Source organism: Silurus meridionalis, chromosome 4, assembly GCF_014805685.1.
Source record: "Silurus meridionalis isolate SWU-2019-XX chromosome 4, ASM1480568v1, whole genome shotgun sequence".
Taxonomy (NCBI): Eukaryota; Metazoa; Chordata; class Actinopteri; order Siluriformes; family Siluridae; genus Silurus; species Silurus meridionalis.
The window spans coordinates 21,018,333-21,035,566 of NC_060887.1; the positions used below are offsets into that span (position 1 = coordinate 21,018,333).

Sequence of the window (17,234 nt, forward strand, 5' to 3'; positions counted from 1 at the left end):
TCATTTTGTACACAGAACTGATTCACACGAAAACAAATAAAATGAAGTTTGTCCAGTATTTTATTTAGCCACATTATAACCATGTCTCCAATAAACACAGCAGGCTACAATAATAAGGGGTTTATTTCAAATCCTTCTACAGCTACCATCAAAAAAGAGGAAAATAAAAAATAAAAAAAATAAAGGAAAATAAAAAGAACTGTCCCCCCCTTGATTGCAGACCCTTTTGCGACACCGGAAACAGTTATCTTGTTAAAGCAGGAAAGCTGAGATTTGGACCATTTCTTCCATTCTTGGTTTTATACAAAAGCTACACAATGTTACACTTGATCAGAATACAATTCAATTAGTGTTCTACACCATAAACTTGATAAAATCTTGATTGATGGAGGATTACCACTATAATTTAACACTATGCAAGAGATTTGAAAAGAATACAAAAATTACTGCAAAACAAAAAGACTGAGTGTCAAAGCAAGCTAAAGTACCATTAGACTACAGAATCTTAAAAAAAAAAGTAATGTAAAAATAATTACAGGCAAGGCTAAGGTTTAAAATTCCATATTATGATCCACTTCTTGAGCTTTCTTTGAGTAACCCGCCCACCAAAAATCCTTTGCGGTTAAAACTCCCATCAGTGAGGACCGGAACAAAACATTTTTTACTTGCTCGTGTTCCCATAGGAAACTCAGCTTGTATTAGTGTCAGGCACTTCCAGAGAAACCAGCCCACTCTCTTGAGACCGCTCAGAAACTCTTCAGGCCAAATCACAATGCAGGTTCATTCGGATCAGACAATACAACTATGGGACAAAAGAAACCCCACTATTAGTCAGGAACCACACACAGGTAAAGAGTACCCACACAACTTTAGTAGGATTAGTTGTGCTAACAGCATGCCTTATATACTGCCAAACCATTCCCAGTGAAAGCATGTTTGGTGAATTAGTTCCTCACCTAAAAAATTCTTTATTTACAGATCAGTATCAAACCAAGCGAGCTGATTGCTATCGCCTGGGGGAAGGCCATCCATCAAGTCCTGGGTGTGCCCAAGGTCAGGAAGGCCATCCACAGGGTAGTCTGTGCCAGGGTGATGCCCACCCATATCATGCTCCATCATGGGGTCCATGCCCATGGCATCTTGCCCATAACCTCCTGGATGGTAAGAGCGGTAGCTGGGGTCTGTGGACAGGGGAAACGTGGGGAAAAAGTGGAGGGAAGGGGAGCGCACACGACTAGGTTAGAAGAAGCATTTTAAACAGGCAGCCCACAACAGCAAACCTTCTGTATTCCAAAACAGCCAAGCCCATGTTAAGCAGGTGCAGGTGCCACACTTAAGGTAAAGCTATTTAGAGCATGCAAACATATATGCTGCAAAACAAATTAGCTGCTCAATCAAAACCACACTAGTTATAACAGTCTTATGCACTGGTGACTGTGTCCAATTAAATATGCAGCAGTTAAAAAACAGACTCTTATGATCCTCCAATTAATAATATAGTATTGAAATCTTAACTGCAGGAATTAAACTGCAATGGTCTGTTCAACTATCAGTTCAACTATCAGTGTTAACATTTAAAACCATTAGTAAAGAAAAATGAAGCAACTGACCGATCACCTAACAAGCATGATACGATCTGCTGTTTAGGCCTCGAAACAATGTAAGCTACAATCACATTTAATCTAGGTTTTGAAAGGGACATTGTTCCATTGCCATTATGTTCACATGTTTATAGTTCACATTTTGCTTTGCTTTTCTTAATCTGTTTATATTCATGATAAATTATGTGACTCATTAAGTTGAAACAGTGATCCACTCGGATCACCTTAACTGACTAACAGGATATAGGCAACCTTTTAATGCACCAATTCATTTGAACAGCAGTTAAATCTAGTTGCGTAAAGATGTGATTTGAAGAAATAAATTCCTTTCTTGGATTTTTGGTTGTGATTAGTTACGTGTAAGAGAATAGAACAAGTGTGTTATGTGAAGTCTTCCTAACTTAAACCAGGCTTTTGGTGAAATTGCTCAGGACAGGTTGGCCCAATCTTGGAAAACAAGCTTTTGAAAAAAATGCTACTTTTAGTATAAAATATCTGTATACTTACCATCTGGTCTGTAACCAAGAGGCTCTCCTTGTGCTGCAATATCTAGACCCAGGTCCCCAGTCTGAAGGGGAAGGAAAAAATTGGTCATCAACTTTTTTTTTTATAAATAACTTAATTTTGAGCTCTGAAATCCTAGAAAATTACTCCACATCCATCATGTCAGTTTAAATGTCCCTTTCAAAATTTATGGTGTGTGAGCTTTGACCCAGGATTCATTTTATGCTGATAATCTTGCATGGGGATTTGGACAGGGTTTAAGCAGGGATGAGCTGCTCTACCTCGTTCCAGGTCATGGGCTCAGTCCTGAACAGGGAGCTGGTGAGCTCTACAGACAGTCTCTTCTTATAGTCCTGGGGTTTATCCTCTGACATGCGGAACAACACTGCAGCAGCATATGTGGCTGTGGAGAAGAGATAGTGCCATCAGTACAGTCAAGCAGGCATGCAGCTTAGCCTAGCCAGTTTCATACAGATCTGCTAATTAGATGTACTTTTTGCCATGTTTAATATTCTACTATACTTGTACAGAGTAACAGTATAATTAACCATTAGGTAACCAGAATTTGAGCAAGATAAACATAGAATAATTACAATTGGGGGTCATAGAGTAGCCACATTTGAGCTTTCAACTGCCAACTAGAAAAGCCAGACATGAAAACTAAATTGCAGGCTGAATTACTAAAATAGATTAAATAAAGATCCATACCAACGCCTTCATTTCGGGAGTGGAGCAGCTCTGTAAGCGGTGCAGTCGCCCCCTCTGCTTCAATAGCCTCGGCTGCCTCCTTATCCTGAGCTAATTCACACAGGACACCTGCAGCTACACGCTGGATGTTTTCAATGGGGGAGTACAGCAGCTAGTGGGAGTAGAGACATGTTAAGGATTCCTGGAGCAGAAAACAAATCTAATATCGAAATTATCTAAAGTTTCCTAAAAAATATTTTGTATAATTTATCTAGAATAATTTACCTAGCAAGTTTGCAAACTGCAAAACCTGAGCCATACACAACACTTCAGATTTAAATCAACTAAGATATCCCTACTATGGGCAGAACTGAACCGACATAAGATGCAACTAACCTGGACAAAGAGTGGAATGGTATTGAGTCCTCTAATGACAATCCTGTTGTGAATATCTCTTGCAAGAATGTGCAGTGCTCCAGTGCAGCCCTCTACAATCTCCTCCATCCGGACACCTTCCTGCAACGAGAACAAAAGAGGAAAAAGAAAAGGGAAAAAAAAGTGAGCAAAAATACACATTCACTATTTTCCTTTACAACTATTAAGGCAACATACCACAGGACTCACCACAAACTGCTGTTGTGTACCTCCCATGGAAGTTCGTCTCTGAGTATCTTGGTGGGCTCTGACAAGCAGCTGGACCAGTCGAGGGATAGCACCTTGTTCTCTAAGAGGTGCATGGTTGGCAGGACACAGGGCCAAATTACGAATCAGACCAACTGTAGCCTAGGGGGAAAAGAGAATATTCCTAAATGTCTCTCCAAAGTATAAAATCCAATTGCAGAACTGTTAATGCCTACAGTGAAAGACATAATACCTTTATAAGAGGCCAATGTGAAGGCGGGTGGAGAAGTTTAACTACCACTGGCAAGCCATAGTGTAGCCGTACTGCATTCTGTGCCATTTCAGCATCCTGGTGTCTAGAGGTGAGGTGGCGAAGGGCACAGATAGCAGGCTCAGTGATGTCCTCCCGGTCTCCAGCACGTAGGACAGTACGCACTAGTGCCTCAATGCCACCCACCTGGCAGACCATCATTTTGTTCTTGTAGTTGTTACATGTGAGATTAGACAGTATGCCAGCAGCACACGTCACCACATTAATGTCATCAGAACCTAAAAGTTGCACCAGAGTGCCCAACAGGCCCTCCATGCCCTCCTGTAGGTGGAAAACAGAAAAGGTTTTTCATTAGAAAATAAACTAAGTAAGCTGACAAAGGATAAACAAATCAAAACCAATAAGTCAATTTTGTGGATTTTATAAACACTGCATGAAGTTTGATCTCATCACAAGCACCACCACATGATAAAGGACAATTACTCCACAACATTCTGCCACTATGCCAAACATCAAGTAAAATGTGTGGCAGGCATTACAATCACAATTTGTTCATGCGTTCATCATGGTTTTCCTTTAATGATCAACACCCTATCTTTTGGTAGGTCAGGTGTTGGCAACAACCCCATGACCCTCCACAGATAAAGGCAGGAATGACCATTACCTGCATCACATCTACTTCAGCTAAGGAGGTCTTCTCCATGGAAAAGTAGGGAGACAAAAAGAGAGCGCTCATGTAGAAAGAATAGAGCAAAGTGAAAAAGAGGTGAAAAAAAACAAAAAACACGACAATGCATTCACCTGTTTGGTGGCAGCATCTGACAGGTTTCTAAGAGTCCACAAGCAGTTCTGAACCAATCGCTGGCTGGGATCTGTAAGGTGGAGACCCAGTGCCTGCATACCACCTGAAAAGCACACATGCAAGTTCATTATACACAGAATTAAGATTAAAATCTATTGAAATGAAAACTTGCCCAGGTAAGCATTAAGTAAACAAAGAAAATGTTTGCTTACTCACCAGCCTCAACAATAGCAGGTTTGTTACTGGAACACACAGACAGCACTTTCAGCACACGGCTAGTGGTCCATAGCAACTTTTCATATGTATATGTCCTCATGATATTAACCAGAGCTTGGGGGCCACCGCTGGCAAGGATGATGAGCTATCAAAACAGACACAGAATGAGACTCTCAACCAGAAGCAAAGTGGACCCTAAAGTAAGTGCTTAATACTAATTGAAGGGGCAAAACTGTCAAAAGTTAACATGCATTAAACAAATTACGCATCTTACTTTGCTTTCTTGATTGCCATAAGCCAAAATCTGAAGGCAGTCTGTTGTGATGGCAAGGAATTTTACATTGGTTTTGTTCAACAATGCCACCATCTTCTGTAAGCCTCCTGCCAAACGCACAGCCATTTTGGCTCCCTCCTGGTGCAGCAGCAGGTTGTGGAGAGTTGTGATGGCATAAAAAAGTACAGAGTCCACTGGAGAGCTATGAAAAACATGTTTGTAATGAGCCAGGAACCAAATTGTGGGAAAATATGAATTTTTTCATTATATTTTAATGTCAATCTACAGCTGGCAACCTTCAAGACTAGTTCAAGGCTGGACCACTGGAAACAAGTAAACCATCATAAATTCTGGATGAAAAGATGACATAGGACTAACCCTAGCATTTTGACAAGAGCTGGAATGCCCCCTGACTTAAAGATAGCAAGCAGCCCCTCTCTGTGGTGGGACAGATTGTGAAGTGTTCCAGCTGTGCATCGGGCTGTCTCCACATCACTGGTGTTCTGCATGGTCCTCACAATGGCAGACACCATCTGAGGAGAGCGCATGATGGCATGTCGTGAAGCCTCTTTCTTCGAGAGCTGATGCACCATGACAGCTGCCTTATTTACCACAACCTGTAAGGAGAGTAGAACAATTAGTATGCCTCAGCACAAGTATCATTTAGAAGAAGATATTACTGCAGTAGGGGACACCACAGTAGCTCATAAGGCACTGTACCTGATCCTCATCATTTAGTAGCTTTGTGAGTTCTGGGATGGCACGTGTAGCCAATTCTGCATCATCCTGATAGTTGATTAGATTGACTACAGCATGCTTAAGCATCTGTGAGGGTTCAGCCAGACGCTGCACGTTGGTTGGTGTGGCACTGTCAAACTGTGTAGAAGGAATCTGCATGCCCTCATCAAGTGTTTCTGGAAACATGGCAGCTCTCACTCTCTGGGCTCTGGTCATGGCATATTGGCCATCAATGTCTACAAAGATATAGTAGGTACACAGGTGTCTGTTGGTGTTCTTTTGGTATTAGAACATAATTAACATATGTCTTAAAAGTGCAGTGCAAATAAACATTAACATATAAACATTTAAACTCAACAGAAATTGAATTTTTTTTAATTGTTTGCAAAACAGCATCAACTAACACCAGAAAACTTATCTTAACTATGAAAACAATTGCTATATCCAGGAATCATTCAGACTAATAACACAGTTACACAAACCTGCCACTTGGTCTTGGCTGAAGTTTTGATTGAATCCTTGCTCCCATTCATACAGCACCTGGTTGTCCACATCCTCATCATCTGGATTTCCCTTACCACTAAGGGAGGGAGCAGTGGTGGTTGCCCCAGAATGAATGCCTGAGTCCAGGTAAGACTGCTGCTGCCAGTTACTAACTGCAGCTTTGCGGTCTGGCTCCATTGCCATGTCAAGCTCCATCAGATCAGCTGTAAATGGAAAGCACACCACACAAAGCGAGCATATAAACAGTCTGCAATTCCTCAAAAAACAAACAGAAAATCATTGATTAAAATTAACAATTAAATTTCTACTGGTCATGCACACAGATTGTCAATGTATTAGTCAATGAGCATTTTACATATCAAGTTAAATTTAGACAAAAGACAAATCCTAAATCTAAAGTTTCAGTTATAAAAAAAAAAAAAAAAAAAAAACAAGTACACGGAAGAAAAATTTTTGGAAAAAAAAACCTTACACTGGGTCGCCATGTTCCTCACTCAGCCTGCCGCCAGCACAGCTTTCTAATCTAAAACAAACAGGAACAGTTAATTTCACACTCAGTGGTGAGGCACAAATTCAGACATGCTCAACTCATAGCAAACATCAGCATGTGTGCATATGCTGAGAAAAGAAAATACTAAATCAAAATGTGTCCTAAATTACCTTTTAGTACATTTAAATTTATTAATACAACAGGCCACAAAGAACATTTGTGATCTTAAAATTCCTAGTTACCCAACACACAATAGCTAAGCTTCTTGACTTGACCTGTCGTCTCATTTTATATTTTTTTAATGCAAGGACATGAATCAACTAAGCAACCAAACTACTCGCACCCCACGGTGAAAGAAATTGGCTTTTTCATATCACTAATTGAGAAAGGGCTGAGGCAAGCACCATTTTGTGCTTATAAGAACATTAAACTCCTACAGGGTCAAGCCATTTACTTCCTATTCCCCATAAGCAGCAGTTAACACCTTCAGAAGCTCAATGGCATTAAGTTACATACTCCACGGGAGCCCAGTATTGCTTCCCTCCTACACAATTACCATAAACTCCAAATGTGCCTTCTCTATGCAAAATCATAGACAAGGCACAAAACAAAACAAACAATTCTCCCTCCTATGTATTACAAAATCTTGATTCATGTTGTGTCAAGTAACATACAGCAGTTAGATTGATATACATTGTAATTCATATGCAACATTAATTCCAAAAGAAACATTAAAACCATCAATATAAACATTAAATATGCAGCAAAAATTAAACTCCACAACGTTGCTCACTTTAATGGCCTCGGCTTCACAGCCAATGTTTGACAGAGGTGCGTATAACAGTGCTACTCTTGTCTTAGGCTGCTGAGAGAAAACAGGAGCCAGCAAAAGGCTCAACCTGAAGGTTCCAACATCTGGAATCAATTGTGGCAATAGTTAGCAGCACAGAGGCCTTACCCACTGAGTGGCATGACTTACACTCGCACGCAATGAGGTTTTAGACAAAAAAGTACACAGCCTTTAGCAATCCTCTAACAAAGACAAACAAGATGGAAAATAAGATTTAACTGCTTTTTTTTTTCAGTAACGGGGCGAACGAACACAGCTGCGGGAATAAAAATAAAATATTAAAATAAAAAAACACTACCACAAGTACTGGTAGCTACCTACACAGAAAATCTATTTCTTCGCACATGGTTATTTTTTGCTGACTGGTCAGCATGGGCCAAGCTTTATACTGCGGTCTATTTCTACTGATCTATTGTACTCGGGCTATATACCATCTTGCTTCTAAATCCATAGATAGGTAAACATCAATTTAAAAATTAAGCAAAAACACATGTACAAAATATATTGCGAGGCACAAAAAATAATTAGGCACATATTCTGAAAACATCTGCAGTCAAGATTTACTGCTCTTTTTTTTTTTTTTTTTAAGGTAAATGAGTGTTGAGACTCCAGGGAATTACTAACTGGTCCTCCATACGGTCTGGGAAAACAGGCCTGGCTGAAGGCTACCCTCAAACTGTGGAGCTGTCTGTTGGGCTGAGGCTGGTTCAGAATGCATACATTAAACCAGATAAACAAGAAAACAGGGAACGCAACGCAGAGATTCGTTTCAATGTAACAGCTGGCTGATTTTTTATTATCAAACCGCCTTTGCAGTGCAGTACGAGAGCAACCTTCTATTAAAACTGGCATCAGAAAAGTCAACCACTTCAAGGACAGGATGGTTTTCCATGTGAAAGAACATGCACCTTTAGCTCCCTGATTACAAATCCACAATACAAACTGGTACACTTTCTTACAAGTCTGCAACAAACACCTTAAAGTGCAGCAGAAAAAGAGTGAGTTTTTTTTTTACCAAGGAGGACACGCTTTATCTGCATACTGTGGATGTTATAGATTGGCAAATAAATCACAAGATGTGCCTCAATATCTCTTCTTTTATGCAAGTTATTTATGGCGAGAGAACTTTCAAATAAAAGGGGCAATTCAATAGAAAATAAATGATGGTAAAACAGGCAAAGTCTAGATAAATTACTAAATTAATCAAATCTGTTAGAATAGCTAAAAAACCCTTGTAATATCACAAAACTACCCATTTTGTAGACAGTACCAAAGGAAGAAAGGTGAAAGTCAGTTCAGTTCAATAACACACTCCTACCACATGCCGAGATTACTGACCTGCAGCTGAAGTCCGAGTGTGTTGAGAGTAAAGTGAGTGGTCGCTTATTTCCTAACCAGTGCCCGCACGATGCAGGCAAAATTATTATTAATTGTTTTTTCCTCCACTAATATCCAGACAGAGGGAAGTGAGGAATGTCCAGGCTGAGCTGATCCAGACCCTGATCTCCCTCAGCTCACGGAGTCAGGTTTCACACTCAGGCTCCTCCTCGACTTCCTCTCCAACCACAGCGGCCAAAACTACACTTTAAACCCCTTTGTTTGTAACTGGGGGAGGGTATAGGGCAATGGAAATAGTTTCTTTGAGTACATAGGATTAAGAATAGTTTTTTTTTTTTTTTTCAACTGATGGTTTCACAGAGCTGCACATCATGAGTAAGGCACATTAAATAAACAAAAAAGAAACATGTTATACTCTACATATTACCACACAAGAAATGAGACCACCATAAATAAATAAAGATAAATGTAATTATTTAGCCAGGAGACCCGGGTGCGAAGTCTCATGGAGCGGTGTGGTGAGTGTTAGTGCTGCGGTACAGCTCCATGTTCACTCGACACTCCTCAAACTGTGATACAAAAAATAACTCAAACAAAACGTTACCACGTAACGTTTAAGCGTCAGCGCTGTTAGCTAAACAATAAAACATGAACTAGATCAACACACCGGTCCAGTCCAGTGAACTGAAACAACCCGTTTATAGCGGCGGGGCGTCGCGTCTTAACCACCACAAGCTTCCAAACACACATCGGTTAGCCAATTAGCAACAAAACCTGTTCATCAGGCTTCGGAGCCACACAACCTTGGAACGACAAGATTTTCACGCGAAAATATTTACCGAAAGCAAACACACGTGAATGAATTACGCGTGTTTAACGGAGACAAACTGTCCGCTAGCCATGCAGCTAACGCACTGCTGCAAGAACACACACGGGACAAATCTCGGCGTGCCCGAGAAGCTGGGTCGGCTAATGTTAGCTCAATAACCGACACAACGAGGACTTTAAATAAGAAGGACCGTTTTATATCATTTTTTTTTACACATACCTGCGTCGAAAGAAGACTCCTTCCTTCTCCGGGCGTCGGTTTTACGGGCAACAATTTAGACTACAATCCGATAAACCGTGCACAAACCACCCGCAGTACACTCCACCTCCTCCGCGGTAAAAGAGGCTCAAATATCCGGGATTCTCCCGCAGCGAGCAAAGTAAGATGGCGTCAAACCATCGGAGCGAGCCATTATAAAAACTCCTGCGGCCATCATATCCCGTCGCCTTGATCAAGCTAGATCCGGTTCAGTTATAATTTCTGAATACGGGTAACATTCAAAAATAGAGAAACCATCTAACAATAAGAAAAATGAAATATTTTAAGGAAAGCGATATTTTAAACGCATAAACAGTAGGGTAAAAGTCTCTGGTGACGTAGTCCTCCTTCACACTTGCGTAGGAACACATGTACTGTGAGCTGTAGTGCGGCAGAGGGACGCACCCCCTCATTAAGTTTTCTGCGCGTTCCAGTGGAAACGGTGAGGCGCGCGCCCGAGTCACACTGGATGGCTGAATCTGAATATGTGGTTATGTGCACTGTAACCTACCTGTTAAAAAGTAAAAAAAAAAAAAACATGCAGGGTAGGTGATATATATATTGACGTCCACACAACTGTAGGTGGACAAATATCTATAACGTTCAATTTACCCAGAATTATTTTTTGTTTTTTTTGTTTAGTTTAGTTTTTTATTTTATTTCGAAACATCTCTAATACTTGAGCAAAAAATTGCAATCACATTTACTGTATTGTTCCCTGCTCTGTTTAGTCTTTGGAAACAGCTGAAGCTCAGATTGTATCTATATTTACCTTTCCTGGCCTTCTCTCAGATTGTAGTTGGTCTTTCCACGAACAGTACGATGATTTCTATTGGCTATCCTTTATGCAAAACACCATAATATTTCACAATAACAAGCAGAGACAAAAAAGTATATTACTAACATAATTAGCTGTATAGGCTACAGAAGGATCCTCTATCAATAAGCCTTCAGTGTTTTTCTGTAGAGAGGTATGGAAATATACCTATATATATATATATATATATATATATATATATATATATATATATATATATATATATATATAAAATAACTATTTATTCTTTGTCTCCAAACTTTACTGTGTTGAGTGTTAATGGTAGTTATTTAATTAAGGCCTAATGATGATAATAATAATAATAATAGTAATAATAATAATAATAATCATAATAATAATAATAATAATAACAACAATTATTATTGTTGTTATGATTAATTAATACATACATCTAATAAAATTAACTGCCATTGTAAAAGAGAATGAAGAATGAAGAGAATCAGTTATTCATTCATTCATTTTTGTATAGATCATATTAATGACCAGTGTATTATCTGTATAAATGCCAACTTTACTTACTTCTTCTCATTTAAGTTACTCAGGTTTACTAACTGTAAAGACAATAGCTGGCTAAATCTTTAAATCAAGCTGATTTATATTTTTATATATCACCTTATAAGACAAATGTCCTCAATTCCTTTAGGAATTTTATATATATTTTTTTTAAATCAGCCTTGATCAGAATTGTCCAAACTTTACATATCTAACATAGAAAGTAATATTAATCATAGTAATAAGTTGTAATAATAATAATAATAATAATAATAATAATAATAATAATAAAAATAATAATAATATTTTTTGACGATGATGATAATTTATCCTCACTTTTTTATTTTTACTTATCTTATTTTAGAAATGTATTTCATTAACAATTCTTACTTACAGTTTTTTTTAACCAACTAGACACTAAACAAACATAATGTATACATTATACATCCAAAAAATCATTTTTATTTCATACATTAAAAAAGCGTTTTTATATAATAAAAGTGGTGAAAGAAATCATGCAGTTAATAATAAAAATGACACACACAACTGATTACTTTGTTTTCTATTTTATTATGTACCAAAGTAAAATGCATTAACAGATTCATCGATTCGTTGAATGAACCCCAGTCATTGTTAAAACATTATATACACATAATATAAGGTTTATATAAGATTGCAAGAATAAAGCTGTGTATAATGCATTCATGCTCTACTCAGAAAATAATCATGTTCTTAAGCCTAAATAAGGGAATATTAGTACACAGTAAATATGGTATATTAAGGGGACATGAATAGAGAAAGGATAGGAATGAGTGGAAAAGCATTGTAGTCTGTATCCCGCCCACAATACAGTAGGAAAAATCAGATGTATTATGACAAAGAAAAAGAATGCAAGCTCAGAGATTCATGCACATACAAAACAGGATTACATATGCATAGGCTGTTTTTCTCCCAGTAGGTTCAGGAGAAGTTAGAAGGTCATATGCATAGCCAGGAGTGCTAGTTTATCTAAAGACGAAGCGAGGTCACATCCCAGAAGATGCAATGGGATGCATCGAGTTCCTTGCTTACGTTTGAGCAAAAGAGATGGAGAGAGGTGGTGGTGGTGGTGGTGGGATTTTATTTGTGTGAAAAGCAGCCTTTCCCCCTGGGAAGTAAGTGGAATTGATGCAGTGTACAGAGGGGAGGGGCACTTTTCTCTGTACGTGAAAGGCGGGGGCGAGCTAAAACCCACTTGTGTGCTCACACGATTGTGTACCCTGACCCCAACTTAGCTAAAGGTTTCGAACCTACATCCTGGCATCCACAATAATGTCTGGCAAAGGACACAGACTCTTCCATGAAGTGCCTGGGTCTTGCCCAGCATTATTGCCCATGCCAGCACACAGAGCAAACCCACATGCAGCACTGTGCTACTTGGAGCTGGCGCAGGTGCTCTTAGTCATGTTCATACATGACTTAAATTAAATAACAATGTATAGATCTTACTAACATAAAGTTTGTTTGATATTGCAGTATAAATAAATGACAGAAGCTCTTTCATGGCGGTGCTGCATGAAACAACATATGGAGGTAGGGAAAATAAAATAAATTATTATATGGGTGTAATTGTATTCCAGAAAATTCGAAATAACAACACACATGGCAAAATAATTTAAGATAATATAATATTTGTTATTTATATAATAATTAAAAGGATGCTTAAAACAAAAAAAAGTTTTCAAATAGAAGACCTGAATATTATTCCATATCCCATACATTTAAACCCATATTGAAGCTTAAATTGTGAGGGATTTAAATATTTCATTTTGATCTTTGTTTGATTTGGTGGAAAAAAAACAAAAATATAAATTCTGGAAATTCACAATAACTCCTAATCAGTGGGATGTTTTTTAAAATCATATTTATATTTGTTTTACACGTGACATAGAAGTGATAATAATGTTCAGGTTCCATATGCTTTTTTGGTTAAATGTCACAACAGAAATAACTCAATAACTATTAGGACAATTACATACCTGCTAATACTATAATGATACATAATAATGCTGTAATTTTAGCCAGTTAAATATAAATAAAATATATAAAATAATAAATCAGTGTCTAAAATGAATTTACTGATTAAAATGTTCTGCATCTTCGTGTTCTGCATCATTTCCTTTGTGTAAAAGGCTTTGCGATTTAACTCGTAGAGAATACGGCACACCAAACACCCAACCATTCTCAGACACTAAAGCATAATCTTACTTGCATAAACAAATACAAAACCCTCCTTTGAGCACCTCGACTCAAAATTCTCTTCAAAGTTCCTCTGCTTTGTAAGGCTGCACATGCAACAATATCCGACCGCAGGTCAGCCTCCTTTGTGTTCCACTTCATTGTAGGGTTCAAAAACTCAGATTAAAGAGTTGGTCAGCCACCCCCTCCACATTCATCGGCTCTGCTGTTATCCCAGTTGATGCCATAGAAATCCCTAATACCGAATAAAAGTTCGGGTTTTCCATCTCAACACAGCGCGGCCTATTGTCAATCCAAAAGAAAAAAAACACTAGAGCATTTAAAATTAGCCACACAATCAGTTTAATGATTTAAATTTTGAGAACAGTGATTAGATTTAAATTAAAGTGAAATTATTCAATCAAAATGATTTAACATTTGAGTAGTCTTTATATATATATATATATATATATATATATATATATATATAAATCTAATTTATATATATAAATCTAATTTACCTGAAAATGCCAATTGTTAGAATAATTTTTTTACATGTTCTGCAATTTCCTTTATATTTCTGTAAAGCAGACTGCCTATATAACTTCAAGAAATTAATATTTATTAGTCATTGTTAAATAACATATTATTCAGTTGTCCATCTTTATGTACATTAAATATATACAATAATAATGATGAGATTTTCATTATTATGAATAATAATAATAATATAGTGATATCTCTACTACTACTACTATTAATTATTATTATTATTATTATTATTATTATTATTATTATTATTATTATTATTATAACGATTGCTATAATAATAATAATAATTATTATTATTATTATTTTTATTGTTCATTTTATTATTATTAATAACACAAAGTGACACACATAAAACATTTTAAATGAACAATAAATAAATCTTTATGCAAACAATGCAGTGCAAGCTAATGGAGTATGTAACCTGGCCTGTGTTAAATTTAAAATTAGCACGGTATGTAGTAGAACTATTTTGCATTTCTATTCACGTTCCACAAGGTTACAGTGCAGTTTGTTGATTTAATAATAACAAAAAAATTATGTTACATATTGACATTTAATAAACTCTAGGTATTAATTAGTTTGGTATTTTATATAAATGTGAGTGTGTGTGTGTGTGTATGTGTGTGTGTGTGTGTGTGTGTGTGTAAAAAGATAACCACGGCAAATATATTACTTGGAATTATTTTAGTATGTGCTCCCTATTGTTTTCATTATTGTTGATATTAAAGTATTTCTTTAATATTTCTGGAGTGGTAGAAAAGAGAAGAAGAGAATTAGCCTTTATCAGCAATGTGCATTTGGAGACAAAAATGTTTCCAGTTGATTGTCTTGAAAGTTTTAGTTTGGTGCTTGTAGTATAATATGATAAGCCAGTAGTCAAACACTATCTGGCAGCCACTCAGATTGTCTACACAACAATAAGCAGCGTTCATCTGCACTGTAACATCCAAAACACCATTACTCATCTATTCAATCCAGAGTGGCAAAAACTGTGCAAGGGAAGCGAAAAAGATGAATCAAAGCCAGCGAAAAGATTAGAATGGCAGTGAAAATTTACTATTTTAAAAAGGGGGAGAGAAAGGGAAGGAGAAGAAGAGAGAAAGCAGGAACGGCAGGAATATAATCTCATCACACAGCGTCCATGGTTCCTATTTACATCGAATGCAAAGAGGCCACGTCCTCCTGAACATCCCTGCTGTGCGGAGTGAAAAGCATGAACAAATCAAAGACACAGCTCATCTGTGTTTATATTTTTACACAATGAAGAAGCTTCTCTTTGTATGGCATTACCCCTCCCCTTCTTTTATAGTGGTTTAAAAAATATGGACACCCTCTACACACACACATGCGCCAATTAATATATTTTGCCAGAATTATGGAAGGCTCTTTTATTATAAATATGTATTTTTGACTAGGATTTTACCTTTATATTTAGTATAATAATGGCTTAGCCTTGGTCTCAACTAATCTGACTTGCCGCTCTGCTCTGAACTGTGATTTTATTACTGCTGCATCGCTGTTTTTTTCACTATTTCTGCACATTATGAACAATTTTAGATTTTTATTTTGCAAGTCTCATATAAAATGGCCTTCACTGTACACCTGCCACCTACCTTTCTGCTCGTCTATTTTTTTCTGTCTGGCTTTTTGTCTTGTCTGTCTGCTTTCCTAGCTGCCTAAAGGAAAGAAGAATAACTTGAGCTGATTGAACAATACATGGGGATCGCTTGCCGTTCTTTCCACACAGACACAGGAATGCTCTTCACTATCTCCCCTCCCCCTCAAAATACAGTCTTTTCTTCATTCTCTCATCCAAACCTGTCCAAATTTTACATCATCTTTACCACTAGCAGGTATATTGAATTCAGACTCGTATTGTGGCTGTATATTAGGAATCTTTCAGCTGAGTATCACATACATTTTTCAGAGACTGACAAAGTACAGAGCCCAGGCTGACTGACAGCTGTTCATCCCTTAGTGCATTTCTGTTTGTGAGTGTGTACGCGTATGCATGTGAAGAGATAGGATGACTCTGTGTGTGTGTGTGTGTGTGTGTGTGTGTGTGTGTGTGTGTGTGTGTGTGTGTGGAGTGGAGGCAGCACACCACCTGAGCCAGTCTGTTTTACGTCCTCACCTTATCACTAGACATACTATTCTGCCAGTGTGAAGAGAAACACACAGAGTTTGACTGCTCAGTAAAATGCAATGCACTTGTAATTGTGCTCTGGTTAAACACTGGCTGTATTTGTCATTCCTAGTAACAAAAAAGATACTGACACACTGACATCTAAATAAAAAAAGCACACATATACACATGGTTTTTCAGAACCAACTGAATCCCTGTCTGTACTGCATACTACCTGAAAGCCATTTTAAAATAAAAAAAATATAACTAATCAGCTCAATATAGAAATGTACTATCCCGGAGAAGAGCCTGGCATGGAAATAGCACAATCCATATAATTCAGCAGTAATGAATTCAGTGATAATGAATGTTTTGCTCACCTTTCTTAGACTAATCACTTTGACTTACCCCAAGCTATATGCAGACCCACGCAGATCGTTTCCAGTATTCCATCCACAGGTACACTACACAGCAAAAAAATAATAATGATCATTGTTAAAAAAAATAAACCCAAACCCAAATAAACAGTATGTGTTTGATATGAAACACTGATGTGCACACTATCCCCTGTGAGCTCAACTTTCATGTAAGCTGGCGACAGATGCTGCTTTTGGGTTTTTGTGGGGCTGCTCCCTGATATTTTAAGCCCAATTTTCTATGGTTTGATTTGGGGCCGATGAGCTTGATGCGGGGAAGCGGTGGGAGTAGGACTGCAGACTCAGCGGGGGCCATTAGACATGGTGTGGTGGCCGACTTAAAACGAGTTCAAGAGCTCCCGCAAGTGATGGGAGGGGTAACAGGCCCTGATACTCCTGAAAACTGCTACCAGTGCAGTGCTGCTGTTTGTAATAACTGTCATCTAGTGACTAATCTTGTGAAAAATCACTAGCATTACTATGTGTTTTGCAGCCTTTAGCACTAAGATCATTTGGAAAGAGGCATTTGGTTTGCAAACATTTAAGGGGTCATTTTTCCTCAGTTTCCTGTTATAAATACGTCTAAATATGGACAATTTACTTAAAATACA

At 37.7% G+C, this 17,234-nt stretch overlaps 1 protein-coding gene across 4 annotated transcripts; it reads right to left on the reverse strand.

Moving 5' to 3' along the window:
* Window positions 1-42: 42 nt before the first annotated feature.
* ctnnb1 (catenin (cadherin-associated protein), beta 1) lies at window positions 43-10,123 on the reverse strand. Of its 4 annotated transcripts, none has more exons than XM_046846515.1 (17): window positions 9,945-10,123; window positions 6,691-6,741; window positions 6,197-6,421; window positions 5,697-5,950; window positions 5,355-5,593; window positions 4,977-5,178; window positions 4,703-4,847; window positions 4,486-4,589; window positions 4,349-4,378; window positions 3,667-4,005; window positions 3,417-3,575; window positions 3,189-3,308; window positions 2,814-2,964; window positions 2,387-2,508; window positions 2,109-2,169; window positions 957-1,181; window positions 43-802 (listed from the first exon to the last, which is right to left on the reverse strand). In XM_046846515.1, exons 2-16 carry the CDS (start codon window positions 6,701-6,703, stop codon window positions 973-975), a joined length of 2,373 nt encoding a protein of 790 aa, XP_046702471.1. In that variant the 5' UTR covers window positions 6,704-6,741; window positions 9,945-10,123; the 3' UTR covers window positions 43-802; window positions 957-972. The 4 variants fall into 4 exon arrangements, with proteins under 4 accessions (XP_046702471.1, XP_046702472.1, XP_046702473.1 ...); XM_046846516.1 differs by lacking the exon at window positions 9,945-10,123 and adding an exon at window positions 8,897-9,036; XM_046846517.1 differs by lacking the exon at window positions 4,349-4,378.
* Window positions 10,124-17,234: the final 7,111 nt, after the last annotated feature.

Excerpts from the sequence above, each read along its gene's own strand:
- ctnnb1 (XM_046846515.1), bottom strand. Across the intron at positions 4,590-4,702 it reads ACCTGCTATTGTTGAGGCTG|GTGGTATGCAGGCACTGGGT; the intron begins GTGAGTAAGCAA and ends TGTGCTTTTCAG. Across the intron at positions 3,576-3,666 it reads CACATTGGCCTCTTATAAAG|GCTACAGTTGGTCTGATTCG; the intron begins GTATTATGTCTT and ends TTTTCCCCCTAG.